At 36.2% G+C, this 20,240-nt stretch overlaps 1 protein-coding gene across 1 annotated transcript; it reads right to left on the bottom strand.

The window, feature by feature from the left end:
* Window positions 1-628: 628 nt before the first annotated feature.
* PNPT1 (polyribonucleotide nucleotidyltransferase 1) lies at window positions 629-19,594 on the bottom strand. Its single transcript, XM_010283305.1, has 28 exons — window positions 19,442-19,594; window positions 19,065-19,139; window positions 18,109-18,214; window positions 17,077-17,126; window positions 16,526-16,589; window positions 16,392-16,439; window positions 15,573-15,686; window positions 15,136-15,322; window positions 14,566-14,617; window positions 13,887-13,944; window positions 13,635-13,731; window positions 13,436-13,538; window positions 12,124-12,194; window positions 10,593-10,629; window positions 9,761-9,827; window positions 9,575-9,664; window positions 8,617-8,670; window positions 8,405-8,511; window positions 7,653-7,724; window positions 7,491-7,554; window positions 6,112-6,195; window positions 5,569-5,652; window positions 3,419-3,525; window positions 3,278-3,333; window positions 2,519-2,597; window positions 2,027-2,074; window positions 1,571-1,729; window positions 629-786 (listed from the first exon to the last, which is right to left on the bottom strand). The coding sequence occupies exons 1-27, from the start codon at window positions 19,565-19,567 to the stop codon at window positions 1,574-1,576; spliced, it is 2,256 nt and encodes a 751-aa protein (XP_010281607.1). The 5' UTR covers window positions 19,568-19,594; the 3' UTR covers window positions 629-786; window positions 1,571-1,573.
* Window positions 19,595-20,240: the final 646 nt, after the last annotated feature.

The raw sequence follows: 20,240 nt of genomic DNA, 5'->3' as shown, positions 1-20,240 counted from the left end.
GCCCCTGGGAAATGTTTTGAAGCCTAAAAGAGACCAGTGAACCCACTGACAGAACATGATCGATAGAGGAATTGTGATACTCTTAATGAGGGTGTTTTAGGGAGAAGATTTATCATCATATCAATTATTTCTTCCAAAACAATTATTTTAATCTTAATGTTTTAATTATATGTTTTAAAATTCAGTGTCAACAAATCCAGATAATAAACAATGATGTTTCTGCCAGGTTCTTTGTTTTGTCCCCCTTCTGCTCAGATATTTTAACAAGTTCTCAACCCTATGACAGTTATTGATGTATTTATCTGAAACAGTGTCCATCATGTTAAAGGTGATACTTCTAAGTCTTTATGTTTCATTCAACATTTCAATCTTGTACACTGGAAAGCCAGTGAAACTTTGGCCAAGTGTGCCTGTCAACCAAGTATTCAGGGTAATTCCTTCTCCCAGGAAATAATTGTTAAATACTTGCTTCTCATCTTTACGTTTTTATTTTGAGATGATAGCGAGAAGAATCTTAAGCACTGAAGTGTAATCTGCTCTTCAGTCTATACAATTCCATGTTCTTCTTCCTTACTACACAAGGTAAGAGCATTGGTTGTTTCTGGTTTTATTTTAGAAGAGTTTTAATCAATTTGAAGACTTTGAAGTTCTACATCACCTTTAAGCATAAACAGTGTCTATTTTAAAAATATGATTCACTACCATCCACCTGCAGATTCTTGCGAAGACATCTACAGATTCTAGCAAAGGTTGCTTTTATTTCCACGAACTATCACACCTTTTTTCCTGAAAGAGAGAGAAAATACTCTGTAACCAACTAATTAGATCAAGGCATGAAATGAAAAAATACTTCTTAAAAAAAAAGTCAGTGAATTTTAGTTTCTTCTGGTGTTGTGAATCATTCCTAGAAGATTGCCACTGACTGCCTTTTAAGTTATCATCACTGGTACATTGCATTTCCAATCTTATTGTGTAACTGCTCTTGATTTTACGATCGGACACCTTCCTGTTCTAGTAGCTTCTTAAGAAAAAAAGGTACACAACAGTTTTGGAAAAAGTTTAGGCATAAGTCTATTGACAGTCAAATACATGCTGGGAAACTAGTTCTAGGGAAGGGCTTTGGGCATTCCATTAACTGACTAAGATGTCTCCATTAATTGACTCAAAACTTTCAAGAAAGCAGTTTATGTTCTCTTCTCTGCTCCCACCCTGATTTTATTTTTTTCCTCCCCATTAAAAAAAAACAACAGTGTGAAGGTACAGAAGAGGGAATGCTTACATAGATATTGTAGATTAACAAGTAAGTTTGTTTTGGATAAAGTGGTCTGTCTAGGATGCCTGAAACTGTCAAGGCACTTGAACCAATTTTAGAATATTAAGCTCTTTACAGCTGCAGCACATAAAAGGGCAGTTGCTAACTTATGACATGCTGCAACAGAACTGGCAGGCAGTTATTTGCACACCACTGAAGGGTAACTGTATGATACAAAAAAAAGATTGATACAATTTTTTACAATAGTTGTAAAGAAAGTGCAGTACAGAGTCGTCTTAAGTTGTTCCTATGGCCTACCTGTCACTGGGATGAAGTAGATGACTGTGGAATGGTACCTCCCTGGACAATACTGTTTTTGTCAGTCAGGGTCTTAAGCACAGTTGTGGCTGGTGACTGTAGAATTTTACGTGAAAGCCTCATTCTACCATCAGTTGGATCACGTCCAAAGTATTTAACCTGTTAAGAAAACACACCACTTTAAGACTGACCAACTTAAAAGAGATGGAAATAACATTTCCTGAAAAGGTAGTGTTGTTTTTTTTCTTCTCCAATTCAATGCTGGAAAAGCCATGAACAATAGGCACCGTCTAACATATATTGCTCTGTCAAATTAATGTGGCACCTAGATAGCAAGAGTATGACACTAAATCTGATACGGCAAAATATTTTTTTCATAACACGAAAGAAAAAATTCACTCAAATTCTAAAACATGAACAACAGTTTGTTGGCATATTAAAATTAAAAAAAATTACCTGAATTTCTTGTCCAACTTCTAATCCAAGGGCACTAGGATGTTTAATCTAGAACACAGTGTTTTTCAGGAAAAAAAAATTTAATTATTTCAGTCTGATTAATTTTGTAAGGTTAGTTATAGAAGTTCCTTCTTTTAGGGATTCTTCATGCTACAGTTCAGACAATCACAGTGGCTCAACACTGCCTTACGAACAACAGGTTTTAAATGTTACATAGAAAAGGGCATTGCAGATCTAAAGAAGTTGGTGATGGGCATAACAGCATGAACAGTAGGACTGTAGCAGGCATATACGTTAAATTGTTTGCAGCTTTAAGTACAGGGCAAGCAGAAGTTAAGCATAATGGTGCTGCTAATCTAACACAGCTTTTAACATGAAAACAGATTCTAAAACAATGGTATGTGTGTTATAGCCAATGCAGACTATGCTTAATGAGAATCCATTAAAAACAAACATAAGTGTTTAGTTTATACTTGTTGACACATGCATTACCTTTCTTTGATCAAGTTGTGAATTATGAAGTAACACTGGTGTCATGTTTGGATACAGTTTTACCATCACTCCAGAATCTCTGCAACAGAAAACAGTACGGTTTTTTCAAAATACATTGATAGAAGTCTGTATGTGTTTTACTCTGCATATCAACCCCAAAGCAAGCAGTAGTAAACTTTTCATAAACAAGATTAGACTCCTCCGTTTAAAAAAAAAAAAAACCAAAAAACCAAAACCAAAAAAAAAACCAAACCAAAAAAAAAAACCAAACAAAAAAAAAAAAACCAAACCAAAAAAAAAAAAAACCAAACCAAAAAAAAAAAAACCAAACCAACTTGTATCAACCACGACATGTCCACTTATTTTTTCCTTAATTGGAAGGGGAGGGAAATTACTTACTTCAAGACAGTATATTTCAGTAATAAGTACCATCCAAAAATTGCATGTAATTTCAATCCAATATTTGTCTTGCACAAAAGGTGAAAAGCAAAGCAAATTCCTACCATCTCCCTCAGATACAAGGATGACAAAAGGCCTTAGGTTTTATAATTCATAGAGACATTCTAATGACTAAACAAGCAGCAAAAATAAACAGAGTAATATTTTCAACACAGAAAAATATCAGGAATTATGCAGGTGCCAATGTCACCAGCATAAGTTTGGCATCCTTAAAAACCAATTATTTTGCATCATATTTAGGTGTCAGGAATATATATAAGTAACCAAACTGATTTCTACTTCAACTCTAGAGCACTTTACCTTATTTCAGTTATCGTGGCTGTATAAACTGCACCAAATTCCAAATTAACTTCTTGCTGTAGGGGGGGAAAGAAAGAAAACAGTAAGACACAAATTCACAGAATTCAAACTGAAAAAGCGAACAACGAAAGATGTCCTTACATCATCTTTGCAGATTTCACGGATAAATTCTCTTGCTTCATGCATAGCACTAGGTGTGGGGGCAAACACAGAATACGTCTCTTCATCCAGCTGACTTACAGTTACGCCTTGGAAATAGAATTTAATGAGACGATTTAGGTGAACATCGCTACTGTTTCAGCAAGCAGAAAATTAACATTCAGTAAAGACTTGCGTAGAGCAAAATTATTTGCAGACTCATTAAGATCTTGGAGTCCTCATCATTTAAAATATTCTTCTTCAGATTAGGCATTGGACAGGTTTACATGCAACTGAATGGAAACCATGTTACAGGTATGCTTGCCAAGTACCTGGACAAACTTGTGCTCCATATGGGACTGTTCACATTTGCAAAATTATTACTATTATAATCCTTTTATGACAGGAAAAAATTCTTTAAATAATTTTTTATTAAGAAATCTCAGCTTCTACAAATGAATTTCATAAAAAATCTTTAATAAAACTATAGCTTTCATTAATAGCTGATGGAAATTAAGGTGTTTCTGAGCCAGAACACAGCAAGATTGCATGGTAAAATTCTTTGCACCTCTAGACTAGTTTTCTCGCCAACAGACTGCACAGGCTTACAACCAAAGGGAAATAGGGTTTTTCCTCCTTTTCTCCACCCCAGCCCCTGAGAAGCACTAATCAAGCTAGCTACAGCATTTCAAGAGTTTCAAGTCCAAAGCGGATGAAGCAGAACATCTACTGGATACACTACAGACATCAGTCTCTTTAAAACACTAGCTTTCTATAAGTAGGGAACAAATTTTGCTATATTAAGCAATAAAGGAAAGAATTGGCATTTACAAAGAAGTGCTCATAGGAGAAGTCTGATGTATTTAATAGCATCACAGCAGAAACTCACCTCTGCTACCATGTCTGACTATTGGTTGAATATTACCTTCACCATGTTGGAGAGATGGTAAGGGCGGGCTGTGTCTAGTTTCACTGCTTTGAGTCATTTGCACAAAGGTTTTAAATAGTGTAGCCTCTCAGAAATACTTAAGACTTTGCAAATTCCGTTCATTCACTTTGGAGGGCAACCACAACATCAAGCTATAGGCCTAATTCTAAGTGACCTGTCAGCCTGCATTTATCTCAACCAAAGCATCAATTGCCCTATTTAGGAAATGGGCAAAAAAGGGTTCTACTTTGAATTTGGCACTTATGACCAGGCAGGACAAACCACTGTGTAAACAAATAAAATTAATTTATTCCAAGACATATAGTAAGGTCAGGAAACTTTTGTCACGCTACTCGCTACCAGTTTTAAGCCCCCGTACCGGTCACTCCTAAAACATGATAGTGAGTTGGATTTCTAACATATGCTAGCATGTTAACCACGTATAAAAGCTCTTCACAGAATCCTAGGAAAACAGTCAATGAGCACTGCAGGAAAGAGCTCAATGTCCCCTCTTAAGCACAGGAAAAAAGCTTGAGTTTATAGACAGAAAAGCTGCACAGATTTGATCTACACTTCAGCATATATTCACAATCAGACTTGCTTGACTTCACATCTTCCATTCAACACTACCTGCAATATTGTCCCTAGATGAACCTTTAATTGCCTCTCCTGTAAACCCTGAAAATTACCATCACATGTGCACCAAGCTTCTGGGAATTCCCGCTGCAAGACAAACTTCAAGCACTTTCACAGAGAGAATCTACACAACTAAGTGCAGCTGAAGTGAGCTTCACCCAGCTTTTCAAAACATGTGCACCTCTTATCAAGATACCATACAGATTCTGTTTGTACTACGCATTGGAGCAACCAAACATACAAGTCTGAAGACAAAGGCAAATACTTTTTTGCAGTCTGCAGCATAAAGCACAAATTAGAAGTACCCTATTCTCTTAACAGCTCGTCACATGTACTGATTAGGTGGTTGTTGCTGAAGCAGAAATGCAAGTTTTACAGGGGTGGTCTACAGAACAATTCGGGAAGTTTAGCGTCTTAATAATTTTTGAAAGGGCACAACAATAGCATTAAGATGCGGCAATAGCTGTGCTAGTAATACCTGTGCTACCAAGATCCACTAATTAAAACTCCACACTAGTAATTTTTGTACAGAGAAGAGAAGCTAATAACACATTAGGATAAATGATCACAGGAAGCAAGAATGTCTTACCAGTCTGTGCTTGAAGTTTTTTCAAATTATAAGCCCCAGGACCAACAAATCTTAACCTTTTTGATAATGGAACATGGATAGTTTCTGAAAGAACATTTAAAAATACTTTGAAATGCTAAATACTATAATCTTGAAGGCTATCACAAAAAAAATACGTCACATCCATTTAGGTTTTAATCTTCTATAACTACTATTATTTGCTGAAAGTAAATGAAAACATAGAATACAAAAACTCCGATGAGTGTAAGTTACCTTAAGCCATACCAATACCAACATCTATATCCATTCTGATTTTTTGAGTTTTTCCTAGCTTCAGTTTAATTCTGTTTTCTGGTGTACAGCGAAATAGTAGAGTGCTGACCCACACAGCAATGAAAAACAAAAATTCCCCTCTAAAAACCCAAAGAAAAAAGAGACCTAAGGGACAGGGGCAGAAATATATAAGAAACATTCATTAAAATACAGCTGTTTTAAGCAGCAGCTTATTGTTAAAAAGGTAATTATAAAAGATATGAATTAATATCAACATACAGCTAACATTACCTACAACTGGTCCACTTTCTTTTCTGTTAGGTCTGGGTTTTGCCAGCGTTTCGTTCATAATTTGTAAAATCTCCCTCTTGGCAGCTGTGGGGAGTTGGGAGGGGGGAAGGAGGAAGAAGGTAAAAAAAAGAGTTTTGTATAAGAGTAAAATAAACATATGCATTTTTTGTTATAAAGTAGATAAACATCCATTCATAAAGTCTGCCTCCTGCCTAACTTGAGAAATTATCAGGGTAACAACACATTTCAGGTAGTGCATGTTTGTTGCGGTACAACATTCTGCTCTGTGTATACAAACCCTACGCCTTCAGCACATTTATTGATTTTATGTAGCCTAGATCATTACATACAGTTCTGTTTCAGTGTATTATTTAAAAAAAATCAGAGTGCTGATAAGAGCAACAGGGTGTAGCTTCAATTAGTTAAGTTATCATACACTGGCCTGGAACTTTAGGTGAACTGCTTGAAGTGACACACCATTGAACAGGAATTACAAGTTCTTACATTTTAATAAGGGTTTTCTTGCTAAAATCTTGCTATTACAATCAAGTTGAAAATTTTCTTTTAGAGCTAGTTAATCCTTATTAAAGCTTGTAGCTTCAGTTTTTCCATATGGCTCAAGAATATTTTAGCTGGACACATCAGAATACAGACAGCAGTAAATTTCAATAGTAAATATAGCTGAATTTATGGTTATAAAAGGAACAGCAAACTATTTCTTAACATTATTCTGTTGGATTTTAAAAGTATCATGTAATAGGACGTTTGTGTGTTAGTCTGTATACAGTTTGAATACAGTATGACAAAAATTGTATAAACTGACATAGCTTAGTAATATTGTACTTGTGTCAGTCAAATGCAAAATACTGCATGTAAATATTTCATAATCTATTCCTCTATCCTGATGTTCTCTTTTGTATATGTTTCCACCCCCCTTGCCCGAGTTTGCTGTGCCACTAACTTTACTGCATTTTTCAAAACAAGTTACCCATTGTACTAAACTGATGACCATTAGTATCACACCATTTGCAGGGAGTAATATTTTGTTTCCTTTTAATAAAAAGTAACCTCCAAGGGTAGCAGACAACTTCACTGACACTACCTACAATAATATGAAACTTATATGTGGTGGGAAGGGCCTGGCTTTTTGGAGATTGAATGCTCTCCTCTGACACAAAAAGCTATTTATTTTGTATGAAGTGCCTATATTGAAGTATAACAGACAACGCCCAAACCAGACGAGTTTTTTGAAGACAGCAGCTTTTTTCCACAATGAAAACAAAAAAAAATTCATAAAACGAAATAATAAATTATTAAACTTATAATACAGTTTATCATTTAATATGATAAAATGGATGCAGATACAAATACGGACCTACCTGTAGCTTGCTGAATAGCTTCCATTACAATTTTTATTGGTATTCCTGGCAGTTTTAGATCAGCCTAATATGAAGAGAGTTCAGTTATATCAATATGTAAGGGAAGCTTTTTTTAGATACATTCTCAGAGTTCAATTTTAGGAAGATTTAATGTTACGATACCTGCAAGGCAGTTATTCCTTTATTAGTACCTGCCATCTTGAAATCCATATCACCATAGTAATCTTCAATTCCCTACCAGCGTAGGCAGAAAGAAAGCAAATTGGAGTAACTTCATCCCAGGGTCAAGTCTCATTATACTTTAAGTACATTCCACGTTTCAATAAGCCACAACGGAGTTCTGCAGACTTGGGACTGCTTCTGAGACTCACTTGTTTTTCTTCAGCCTTATTGTGCTGTTTGTGATTAACACTGTTCCTTACTCTCCTTATAAATTAAGAGCTTTCATGGACTAGTTTCTAAACGACAGATCCGCAGTTGCTTTTGTACTAGCGGTGGATGCCACAGGAAGAAGCAGCAGCAGCACGATAATGTGCATTTTCCACCCTCCCCAGCAACTTTGCTAAGTGCTCATTCTCCATCCAATACGTTGTGTTTTTCAGTAAATTACAGTATTCAAGAATTATTCAGCTTTCTCCCAAAAGAAACGACAAAATTCATTGGCAAGAGCGAGCTTATGAGAGCTTAAAAGAAATAACTGAATAATTACAAAAAACTAAGAAGGACGACTGGTCATTTCACAGAGATTTTCTGAAATAAGGGATGAATTTGGGAGACAAGACAGAGAATACTATTCAGTATTTCTAGTAGCATATGTTCCAGAATTAACCAGGTAAACTATTAGAAAAGAAGGCCATAAAGGGTATTTTACAAAATTAAGCAGCAATAAAAACAATGGTGCTAGAAACACTCACCAGGATGTCTGTCAGCAAGCGATAGTCCTCAATATCTCTTTTTTCCAGACTGCATTTGGTAATGAGACCTATTGCTACACCTGCCACTGCACTTGATACTGGAACTCCTAAGAGCGGTAAATAAAATGACATTTTTATAACCTTTGGCCATTTCCAAATCCTACAAGGAGAACACATTATCATAGGTAGTTTATAAGTGCCGTATTTTTTACCTGCATCCATTAATGCCAAACTTCCACCACACGCAGAAGCCATTGAAGAGGACCCTACAGTGTTAGAACACAGCGGGGGGGCGGGGGAGGGGAAGAAAAAAAAGTATTTAACATCAGTCAGAAGTATCTGAAACTATACTTGGTGGTGATAGTCTTCCATGACAGTTTCACAACTAACTTGCTGCTACCTAGGAAATACCGTGCAGCAACACACCATACTACAATAAATTATTGCAACTAGAAGTTTTCTGTAGCAGAAGTATTTTTAATAAGAAATAGGTAATACAGTTTGAGTCTTTCATAATACTGACATGAAAAAAGCTCAACAAGTGTTATGATTAATATTAAATATTCTAGACAAGGAGCGTGTGGGTTTCGCAGGAAGCTACCAGTGGGACTCCTTCCCTTTCTCTACTAACCCGTTCTCTGAACCACCTAATCTCGCGACTGTGCTAGGAAATAGGAGGTGGATCTCAGGGAGCTTCTTGCCACACAGGGGAATCTGCAGAAAGGTGAAATGAATAGCTCTCTCCCAAACTGAGGAGGTGAGAAAGAACAAATACAGACAGCCAGGAGAAGTTACCTCTACGTCAGTGAGGGTACCAGCTGTGATTAAACACTGAAGAATGGGTCTCAATACATGCTGGTTTATTTTCCTCGCTCTGTAGCATAAAAACATTCCCAAATGCTATCTTACTAAACTCAGAACTTACATTTACCTCTCAGACTGATACTGTGCTGTTCTACAAATTGAAAGAAAGGTCCGTTGTTCATGACCTTTCTCATACATACTTTTTATTTTAAGTACTTCAGGTAATACAGCGATCAAGATTAAGAAGGTTAAAAGTGAAATCTACTACCTAAAATGCCTACAACTCAAGTTTGTTAAACTCAGGCTTTTTTAAGAACCAGGTTTTTGGTCCCTAGCACTAGGTTAAAAATAAGAAAATCATAATACCATTCGACTCTAAGACTTCAGAAGTAACTCGTATTGTGAATGGGAAATCCTGGGGAATAATAGGTTTCAAAGCTCTTTCTGCCAGTGCACCTGTTAAAAAAAAAAAACACCAGGTGATCAATAAATAAAAACAATCAGACAAAATATTAAAACTTACAGCATGGGACTTCTCTAGGCTGAACTTACCATGTCCAAGTTCTCTTCTGTTCATACCACTAACCTTGCCAATCTCATTAGTTGCATAAGGAGGAAACTATGAAGTAAAAAAAAAAAGTGTATATAGAAGATTATTTAAGACTTTCTCAATTTTAAAACACACATTAGAAAAAGAAAATAGAAGTTTTGTTGCATCTCGAGGTAAAAAACACAAATTAAAAAAATAAATCAAACTACCACATGACTTCTGTCAGTCACTTAGTTTGCAAACCAGGACCGGTTTAGGTAGCATTTAGTACATGTTTTACTTCCACAGAACAAAAGAGAATAAAGCAGTCGCAAGGTAGTTGAAAAACAGCACAACAAACTTACTCCAATTAAACTTGTCAAACAACGTATCAGAAATCTCGTTTCTGTTATACGGATAATGGAACAAGATATGCCTGTTGGCTGTATGCAATACTTTGGGAAAGTTCCAAAGGCTGAGAGAGATCCAAGATGTAAAAGCACTTATTTACTATTGGCATACTATGTCAGCTGAACACATTAATAGAGTTTACTAAAAATAGAGCAGGTTAATCCTGCTTTCAGTAATAACTCATTCTTAAGAAACAAACTTAACGTTAAGATACTAAAAAGGCTGTATAAAATGGCAATTTACAAACTATCTAGTGGTTTTTAGGAAACTGGCACTTTTGTTCATAAACTGCAGTATAAATTCACATATGAATTAGACCTAGTAAATTTTAGCAAGTCTAGAGATAATTTATGTCCTTAGAAGTGATCAGTTTCACCTTTAAAAGCAAGACACGAAGCCCTTCTGTGAATCATGCAGAAAGCTGTGACACAGTAAAACTCTCACCTCATAATGCAGCATGAAGTTTTTATCTTTTATTCCACTATTAATTAAAAACAGGACCATGTCAGAAAAGAGCAACCAAACATGTCTTACATACAACAGGTAATACATAAAATTATATTCAGTTATGCTTACAAATAAATCCAGCTAAAACAACAAATCAATAGATTTGCTGATCACCCACATTTTTCCTAAGGTTTTCTATGTAGCAAATAAATTAAAAAGCATAGTCTACAAAGAAAAAACCTCATCTGTTAATCATAATCATTAAAGCAGTTTCCCTAGCTGTTTAGAACAGAATAGGCCCTATCAGTTCCTTACGCTGGTTTTGGTGCATCTAAAGGAAGGAAAAAAAAAAAAAATATAATTCACACTTCAAGAACATCAGCATCTTACTGCATACGTTGCAATATGGACTCAGAAATGTAAGCTCTCGGAAGGAAAATTGAAAATCTCTGTAACTACAAAATAGCTACTGAATAAATTTAAATAAATAAATAAAATTCTGTGCTCAAAAAAGTTCCCGAAGTACCACAAGACTTGACTCTTTGCAGTAAATACAAAAATAGCTAATCTATAAAGAAAGTTGCTTCAAGTCAAGACTTGCCTGTAGCTTTCTGTAGGGGCAACCTCTCATTCATGAAGCAACTTAATGACTTAATTAAAATCCATTATTTAACACAAACTAATTTCCAAGAATACCAAAATTACAGAATATGGACAAACACCTCTAGGCCAAAAAATTCAACTAAAGCAAAGCTGACACACTAAAATGTAAAAGCTCCCACACTGGCGCGATGAGATCACTGAACTGCAGCTTTACAGAGGAGGAGTTTCCCCTCCCCAACAAGTTAGCCCTCAGCAATAAAATGTTAACGGCACGAGGACTTGCTTGCTACATCGTAAGTGAAATTATCCTTACTCCATTAAAAAAAAACAACCACAAATCTTTTCACCCTCTGAACATTTTTAATTTGAGACCAAACAAGAATATTTAGATAGGCTGATTCAGTTGGTGTACACCCTCGTGCTCAATTATCTGCTTTTTTAGTTTTTTCCATTAGAACCAAACTTGACAAACAGCACTTCATGGGCTATGTGCATCCAACCTACCGAGCAAAACTTCAAAACTTGCGAGAAATACATTAAATGAGTAGAATACGTATCAAGTTCCAAGTGTGATAAATACTTGCAACAGGCAGAATCAACTTTCATAAATTGTTTTATTTAAAGAGGCTTAATATATAAACACAGTTTTACAGATTCAAGAGTAATTCACTATTTTCTTTCTCTTAAAACCAAACTGGATGTTTTGTAACGCTCTCCAATTTCAAATGCGTGTCTATGGAATTCATATCACCTTAAAAAAAACAACTGCCAAGATCGCTTGAAAACAGGACACTTCAAAGTCCAATTTTACACATTTTTTAGTCCTAATGAATATATATGTCAAAGTTCAAGGAACTTTTACTGAATGTGCTTAAATGCTCACCCTCTTTACTACCACCAACAAAGCACCAAAAGATGTACATACCTCACTGCTGTTGAGATAAGATCTGATTTTACACTTGATTCTATAGAGTCAAATGTAACTGTACAGAGAACCTAAAATAAAGAGAGTAAATAAACCGGTCAAACACTCCCATCTTTCACAAACTTCTACTGTTCCTGAAGAATCAAAAAGAATTACTTCAATAACAGATATGATGCCATCACCTACTACTTCTGTAAACTTTTTTCCTTCATTGCACAAACTTAGACATAATTTGTAAACATTATACAATCTTACAAGGGATCACAGTTAAAAATATTAATGCTTCTTAACCTGGTAGGAGCCTAGAACAGTTCGTTCACTAAGAAACAGAACTAGTTCATTTAAGAGCCACGGCCAGATGCAGCCACAGTGTTGGGCAAAAGAACAAGCCTGTTTATTACATGGACTCGCAGCATGTGTTATTTGTAGTGGGACAAGAGGGGATAACACTGAGGAGTAAATCACTGTTTACAACTACCCATGTACCCTGTAATAAGTAGATCAGTGGCTGACAGCCTTCTACCAAAATGAGCTATAAAAATATCGCAGACCAAATCTTGAGTACAATCTTAATTCAATCCACCCAACATCTGACACTTTTGGCAAAGAGGAGAAAAAAATAAATCTCATTATTGCAATTTTTTGGGTACAGTTTCCCTATTTAGTCCCAGTTACATCTGAAGTTCCTTTTAGAAGGATTTCTCATGACATGCACAATTTAGCACTGCCCTACACAGCAATGTCCCATTAACTGAGTCATCCATTTTTCTAAAAATGAACGGAATTACATTTTACATGAAAAGCTTTTGTTTCAACAAGTATCTTTACCATAAAAATCTACATACAGAGATGAAAAAGATATTATTTTGGACTTACCTTATTAGCAAGCAATTGTACTTTACGCCATCCTGAACTGGAAAGCTTTCTTCTCAAACTACCTCCTCCCAAGACAAAACCCAATCTATCAAAAATACCCAAATCTGCCAACCTGAACCAAACAAGGAGAATCCTAACAGCTTCTAACTTTGGTTACTAGACATTCTTCAGAAAGTCTGAAGACACAATAACGTTTACCAGACTCTTTCTGGGAACATATGCTTAGAATGTTATCCTAACATTCGTACTGCACATGGAGCTTGTTTCCACAAGCTTTGTCTACTGTCTTAATGGGCTTAGGTATAGTTTAATTCAATCTAAAGTGTTCTCTAGTTATTACTATTTGAATGTGAAGAAAAAGGAAAGCTTGAATTTAATACAAATCTTTTACCTTTTGGTAAGTTAATTTATAATTTCTGATGTTTAAAGATACTACCTGTGTTTGACCTCTCTGAAATAAGGCTGATCCATGAAGCATCTTAAACATGTTCACTTCACATTTAATATCTCTGAGGGAAGTCAAATCTCTCCCATCACACCTAAAGTTACAAGCAGAAATTACCAGATCAATGAAACTATACTCTTGGATAAGAAGTTGACAGAAATATTATTCAGTAGCAGTTTGATGTAATTACCTTCTATATTCTTTCAGAACAAGATTTCTAAAAGTGTCCTTTGAAACTACATTGAAAGATTCCATGATTTCATAAGGCTCAGCCTGTGGAAATTTTTCTGGGTACAAAAAAGAAGTTGCATCTTAAGTCGGAAAATTAATTTTACACAACTTGTACTAAAATAGCTTGGCCAACAAAAAGCACATTGCAACTCTAAGTAGTGCTAGCTCCATTTAAGCATTCTCTAAATATTAGGAAAGCAAAAAATAATACCTTTTAGCTGTTCTTCTGTTTCAAGCCTTATTTTGTTAATTGCTTCATCTCTAGAAATCTAGAACATAGGATTTGCAACCAGTTAACTCTACAGGGCAGAATAACAAAAGAGGTTTCGGTTGTTGGGTTTTAGTTTGTTTTAAAATTCTGTAAAGCTTAAGGAGTAAGGAATAGGATTGTCACAAAAATTCAAAGATCAATAATCACAGAATCAGAGAATACCAGGTTGGAAGGGACCTCAAGGATCATCTGGTCCAACCTTTCTTGGCAAAAGCACGGTCTAGACTAGATGGCCCAGCAGCCTGTCCAGCTGCATCTTAAGTGTCCAATGTTGGAGAATCCACGACTTGCCCGGGGAGATTATTCCCATAGCTGTTCTTATTGTGAAAAATTTTCCTCTTGAGTCCAATCAGAATCTCCCCAGGAGTAGCTTGTACCCATTATCCCTTGTCTTTTTCATGGGACTCCTAGTAAAAAGGAAGTCTCCATCCCCATGTACTGCAAACAAATATTCTGGTAGCTAAGAATTTACAGAACAATTTATTATTACTATTGCAAATATACGCAGAGGAGGAAAAGAGTTTTTATTGACATTAGCATAAATACATATATCTTACTACAGTTTCATTCTGATATTAATTAAAAAAATAATTGTATCGTGTTTGAATGGATTACTTACTTTATCGTGGCTAGAATCTGTGAACACCGCATAGATCTTGTTAAAAGCAAGTCTTTCAGAAGAAAAGAAAGAATTTTTGAAAACACAGCTTAAAAAACACTTATATAATTAGTTTCTTTTGAGGACTAAATGTTTGTTTTCATTAGCAGTATGAAAGCACCAGTCTGACATTTATAAATATTACTAGCTCCAGCTGTCCTTCCTGCCTGCTCTCCTGCCACCTCTCTGGAATTAGTTATCACTTCCACAGCAAGGCTCATACAGGCCCACATCCTGACTCCTCTTCCCCATTCCACAAGAATGGCATATTAACTTACAATACTTTCACTGGGTTTTCAGGGTATTTGTTTTGCCCTGTCCTTCTTACCAAGTATAAAAAAGAGATGAAGGCCATGTTCCTAAATTTCTATGGAAAACACAGCAAGTAATTCTAAACATTCAAAACATGCTGTTTTGTTAAACAAAAACCCCAAACTATCTGATCAGAGCTCATCAAATTAAGTAATTGTTAAATAAGCATTTTGAGTCACTTAACAGACTTTAGATCAAAATGATTCATTCTGAACTTACTTCTTTGTGCATTCCACAATCTCTTCAGGGGCAACAAATAACTTCTGAACAGTTCTCTTGACAACACCCCGTTCTTTCACTAGTTGTTGAATTCCCTGAATTATTTGCTGGGTATGCTTCACCCCTACTTTGATGGCATGACAGAAGTCTTGTTGCAATATATTCTCAGCAGTTGCTTCCAACATAACTATCAATGGAAAGTTAAAAGTTAAGTAAATGACTATTTTATTCTTCAATAACTATCTAACTCAACTGAGGAAATACAGATTAATATTAAGCTACATAAATATAATGGAATTTACTTTACCTAACCTATACTGTTGTTTATTCCTACTATTGTGTAAAAATGCAAGTTTCACAGATTAGGAAAATACCTCCAAAGAGGCACCATCTTGATTTTCAAACACTCAACAGGTATTAATAATTAACTTACTTACCAACTTGATTTTGTGGAGCTCCAGCAACAACTAAATTTAAAGCACTAGAGGACATCTGTTTTCGAGTTGGATTGATAATAGTTTCTCCATCAACCAGTCCTACCCTGACTGCACCTACAAATAAACCCCAGAAAAATATATAATAATAATAAGGAAGTTCTTTAAGGTATCGTTTTACTTTGAAAATTCTACATCTAAAAACAATAATTAAAGCTACGGATTCATTTTAAAATAATAGCATGTTAGCTATATATTAAGAACAAACCCGTAAGGCAAAATTATCCATTCTTGAATTTCTTTTGGGTAGTATTACTGCGTAGGGCATGTAATACCAAGCAGCATTATACACAAACCTGTAAGTCTATTGGGCTTTTTTTTTGGTCATTTGAGCACATGTTTTCTAGAAAAAAGGCAGATGAAAGTAAAATACAACTAAATATTTGCTCTTGGCTAGATCATTTCTCTTCCAGAAAAATATTCACAGTGAAATAAAGCTCCTCTTGAGTTCCTGGAGAAAAAGTATTCCTATCCAGTTATTTTCTAAACAATGCTTTTTCAAGACTACATTTCTCTGAAGAAAAAAAATTAAGTTATTGGTCTTGCTGCTATACTATTTCTGGATTATAAATCCTTTTAGAAGTATATTTAGTCCAGGAAAAATAATGCTTTGAAGTGCAATAATCCTATCCATTGTAAGTTTATTTTCAATACTTGAATCAAAAGATAGTGGACTTTAGCTTCAGATTCTTGTTAAAAAAGGAAGCATGAACGGTCTTCCATCATGTTCAAATCATCCATAATTTCAAAATATTTACTTACCAATAGGACCATTCCATGGGATATCAGATAATGCAAGTGCTGCAGAAGCTAGAATGAAGAGATAAAAATCTGTATTAGAAAAAATAGATCATATTAAATCACATATACGCAGTAATTTTTAACAATCCTCTTACCTCCATTAATTGCCAAAATGTCAGGATCATTGACACCATCTACTGCTAAAAGATTACAAAGGATCTGGCATAAGATAAAAGACAATGAATAATTTTGACCTATACATTTTTATTAGCTGTCAATACAAAGCTACGGATGATAAAACATTTCATATATTTATGCAAGTCTATATTGCAAATGAAAATTTGTTCAGTAATTTAAAGTAGAAAGCTTACAAGAAAACCACTGATGTGTAATGTCGTATCATATAACATATGCTATTAGCCTTTCTTTCCTCTGTTGTACAGAGGATATTTGAATTTTGTTCCTGTATCTCTACAACAAAATTTGTAAACTAGCATGTAATAAAAATAATTTAAGACAAAGAAATGACAAATGAAAAAGCAGCATTACACTATTAGACTGTTTTTCAAAGTGTAAACCCTTCCTGGACGGTAATGAAAACTGCTTTTCTTAAAATAGTGCCTATATCATGTGAAATTTTCATTGGACATACACAAGTTTTCCATTCTGAAAGTAGCTGTAGTTAAGGACAGTGAATGTGACCTACCTGCGTATCATAAAAGTAGCCTACTGGAAACAGTGGTCGGATTGACCGATCTGCAAAAGAAATTTTCAAAGTCTAAGAAGTATTTGGTTTTCAGTTTGTCTTGTACTAACCCCACAAGAAACCAGGAAAATGGTTTCAATTAAAGACCCAAACAAACAAAAAAAGAAGAGAAAAGGCAGAGAACCCAGAAGGAAATTTAGCATGACATATAATCAAGTCTAAAATTTCAATAGCACTCGGAATAAAATAAGAGGTATTTGGGTGAGCACACCCACTGTCAGGTAACACAAGGTGAAAGCACTGAAAAAGTCTTCTACGCTTTAGGATACAAATAAGCTATTAAATCATTTTTCACTGGAAGTATCTTCAATGAAGGGACATAGACCTCAAACAAAGAAAAGCAACAAAAGCAAGTATGTTCAAAATACTGCACTATTTCCGTGATGCGTAGACTTCCTATTAATTTTATTTCAGTCTGAAGTATACAGGATTCTGTGTACCAGCCTAGGCCTTATAGGCTGTTCCCTCTCCTAATTCTTTTCATTGTCTTAAGATGCTGATGTATTTGACAAAAATTTTATATAAATGTTGAATTTCAAGGTGTTATCTTATTCATGAATGGAGACAGCCATGATGGATATATGACTTTTCAAGCCGGATCAAGAAAGAGAGATATACCAATCAGTTAGTCTGCCTCTTTGTACTTCAGAGTTTACCTTGGTTTTCTCTTCCACCTGTCCAGAGATGTACAACTGCAGAGGTAACATCTGGATGAGAACTTAACATCAGCAAAGGTGACAAAAAGATTTCTCACAATCCAGGTGTGTATACAAAGGACTATGCACACAGCCCCAGTTCATTTATTGTTTTAAAAATCAATACCGATAAGCAAGAAATTACAAGTTTGTTTTCTTCTGACATTACTGCAGAAACAACCATCTCTGCAAACAGCAGTTACAAATTACTACGTTTTCAAATATTCACAAGGATATTTCAAAGTATTTAAAATACACTGCAAATGTTTCAGCCTACCTATTACTCTGCTTGTAAGAATTTCTTTATCAGTGGAACCAAGTTCTCTTCTAAGATAGTTTGTAGGAATTCTTCCCGCTGCAGCAGCTTTCTGACGATAGTCAACCTTTTAAAAACAAAAGAGGGATTCCTAAAGAAAACAGATTACTGATTTCAGAGCCACAGAATCATTCCCATTAGAAGGGACCCCTCAGAAGGTCTATAGTCCAATTTCCTGCTCAGAGCAAGGTCGACTCTGAAATCAGGTTACATTACTCAAGCCTCTGCCTTGATGCCCGAATGGACCCTCCCATTCTATATGGGACTATTCTTAGGGACTGCCCAGCCAGTCAGCCCCCAGCATGAACCACTGCAGGGCACTAGTGCACCCCAAGCTCAGGACTTTATGTCTGTCCTTATAGGATTCCATAAAGTTCCTGTCAGCCCATTCCTCCAGCCCCTGGTCCCTCCAGATGGCAGCCCTGCTTCTGAGCGTATCATCTGCATCCCCCCAGTTTGGTGTTATCTGCAAACTTGATGAGCAGGAATTCCAGGTCACTGCTGCAAGTATGAAACAGGCTGTGTTCCAGGGTAGACCCCTGAGGAGCTCACTACTATTCAGCCTGAAGGTAGAACGTGAATCATTAACCCATAACAATCACAGCCCTTTTGAGCCTCATAATCCAGCCAGTTTTCCACACATCTAAAATATAAAGTCCGAACTTGGATGTTGTAGTACAGTTCACAAGGTTTTTGTGGAAAGCCTTGCTAAAGTCACGGTAGATAACATCCAGTGCTCATCCCTCATCCACATGTCTAGCAATTTTCTCATACACTGGTATTCTGAAGTCCAGGGTCCGTAGTCTGCTACCTGCATTCCCCACTCTCTTCAGTATCTTGAACTCCACTATTTAATGATTACTACTGCTAAGGCTACCAATCATTATCACAAAATTAATTTTATCATTAGTACTTACCACCAGTGGCATAAACTGAGATGCAGAAGGCTTAGTTTTACTGACTGCTGTGACCATCACTGCTGTGTCACCTACCTGGATTAAAAAAAAAAAAAAATTGAAATTACCTGCAACAAAAATACTGTCTGAAGTAAAAAACTTATTCACAAACCAGAACTCCAGAATATTATTTGCAGAAAACCACATAAATCCACATTTCACACCATTATTTTTGCTCTTCAAACAAAATCTTGCCCTACAAAATGCAGCTGTACATTCATTAGGGATTAAATTGCCACTTGAGGCTCTGTATCCTTTTGACACGCTCTGAGGTCCTAACAATGCCTGTTCAGATCCAGGAATTTTGAAGTTGCACAAACTTTTAACTTTTTTTTTACCTGGACAACAGCAGACCCATCAGCAAACCTAGCAAGTTTTCCAGAAGACAGTTCCATCTTTCTGTTGGAAAGAAATAATACGTTACTCATGGTGAATTCAAATAAGTTTTCCAGTAACTTCTGCATTCATCTGTAGCACCAGCTGTACAGGATGTAAGCTACACTTCATTTTAGACAAAAGAATCCTCATTAAATACAGAAATTGAAACTCTGACCAAAAGCGACCAAATCTCCTCAACTTTAATATGCTTTTGCCTCACACGTCCTGCTTCTTTCACCTTGAAGCAAGGACTTGCGGTCACTTCAGAAGTGACACCTAGGCTTTCAGAGGCAAAATGCTTTGCTCTCACTGGAAGATGAATCACCCACCTGTTCGTGTTGGGTTTTAGAGCCTTGCTGCTAGAAAACACAAGTACATGCCTGCCGTACCCTCACAAGGAAAGGGCAGCTGCTTGCACACCCACAAAACACCTTCTCCCACCACAGCTGCACAATATTCTCTCTTCCGTACAGGAAAGAGAAGGCAATACACCGGCACCCGCTGTGATTAAGGAACAGTGTGTACGCATATCCGTGGCAATTTCTCCTCACGTTTGTTTAACCCACAACTCCGGAGAGCTCTCCCCACGGACTCCGGGGCCGTGGGGTCTGCCGGTCCCCTGCCCAGAACCGGTACCGAAAGCCACTCTTCAGCTAGCACCGCAGCCCAAATTCAGGGACCGGGGAGCACCGGAACTCCCCCCGCTGCTCCCCCTCTCCTCACGGCGCGGGGAGTCCCTCACCTGCCTCCCACCTCCAC

This window comes from Phaethon lepturus, unplaced genomic scaffold, assembly GCF_000687285.1.
Source record: "Phaethon lepturus isolate BGI_N335 unplaced genomic scaffold, ASM68728v1 scaffold17943, whole genome shotgun sequence".
In the NCBI taxonomy this organism is placed as follows: domain Eukaryota; kingdom Metazoa; phylum Chordata; class Aves; order Phaethontiformes; family Phaethontidae; genus Phaethon; species Phaethon lepturus.
The sequence above is the reverse complement of the archived record's forward strand: the minus strand, read 5'-3'. Positions and strand labels throughout refer to the sequence as shown.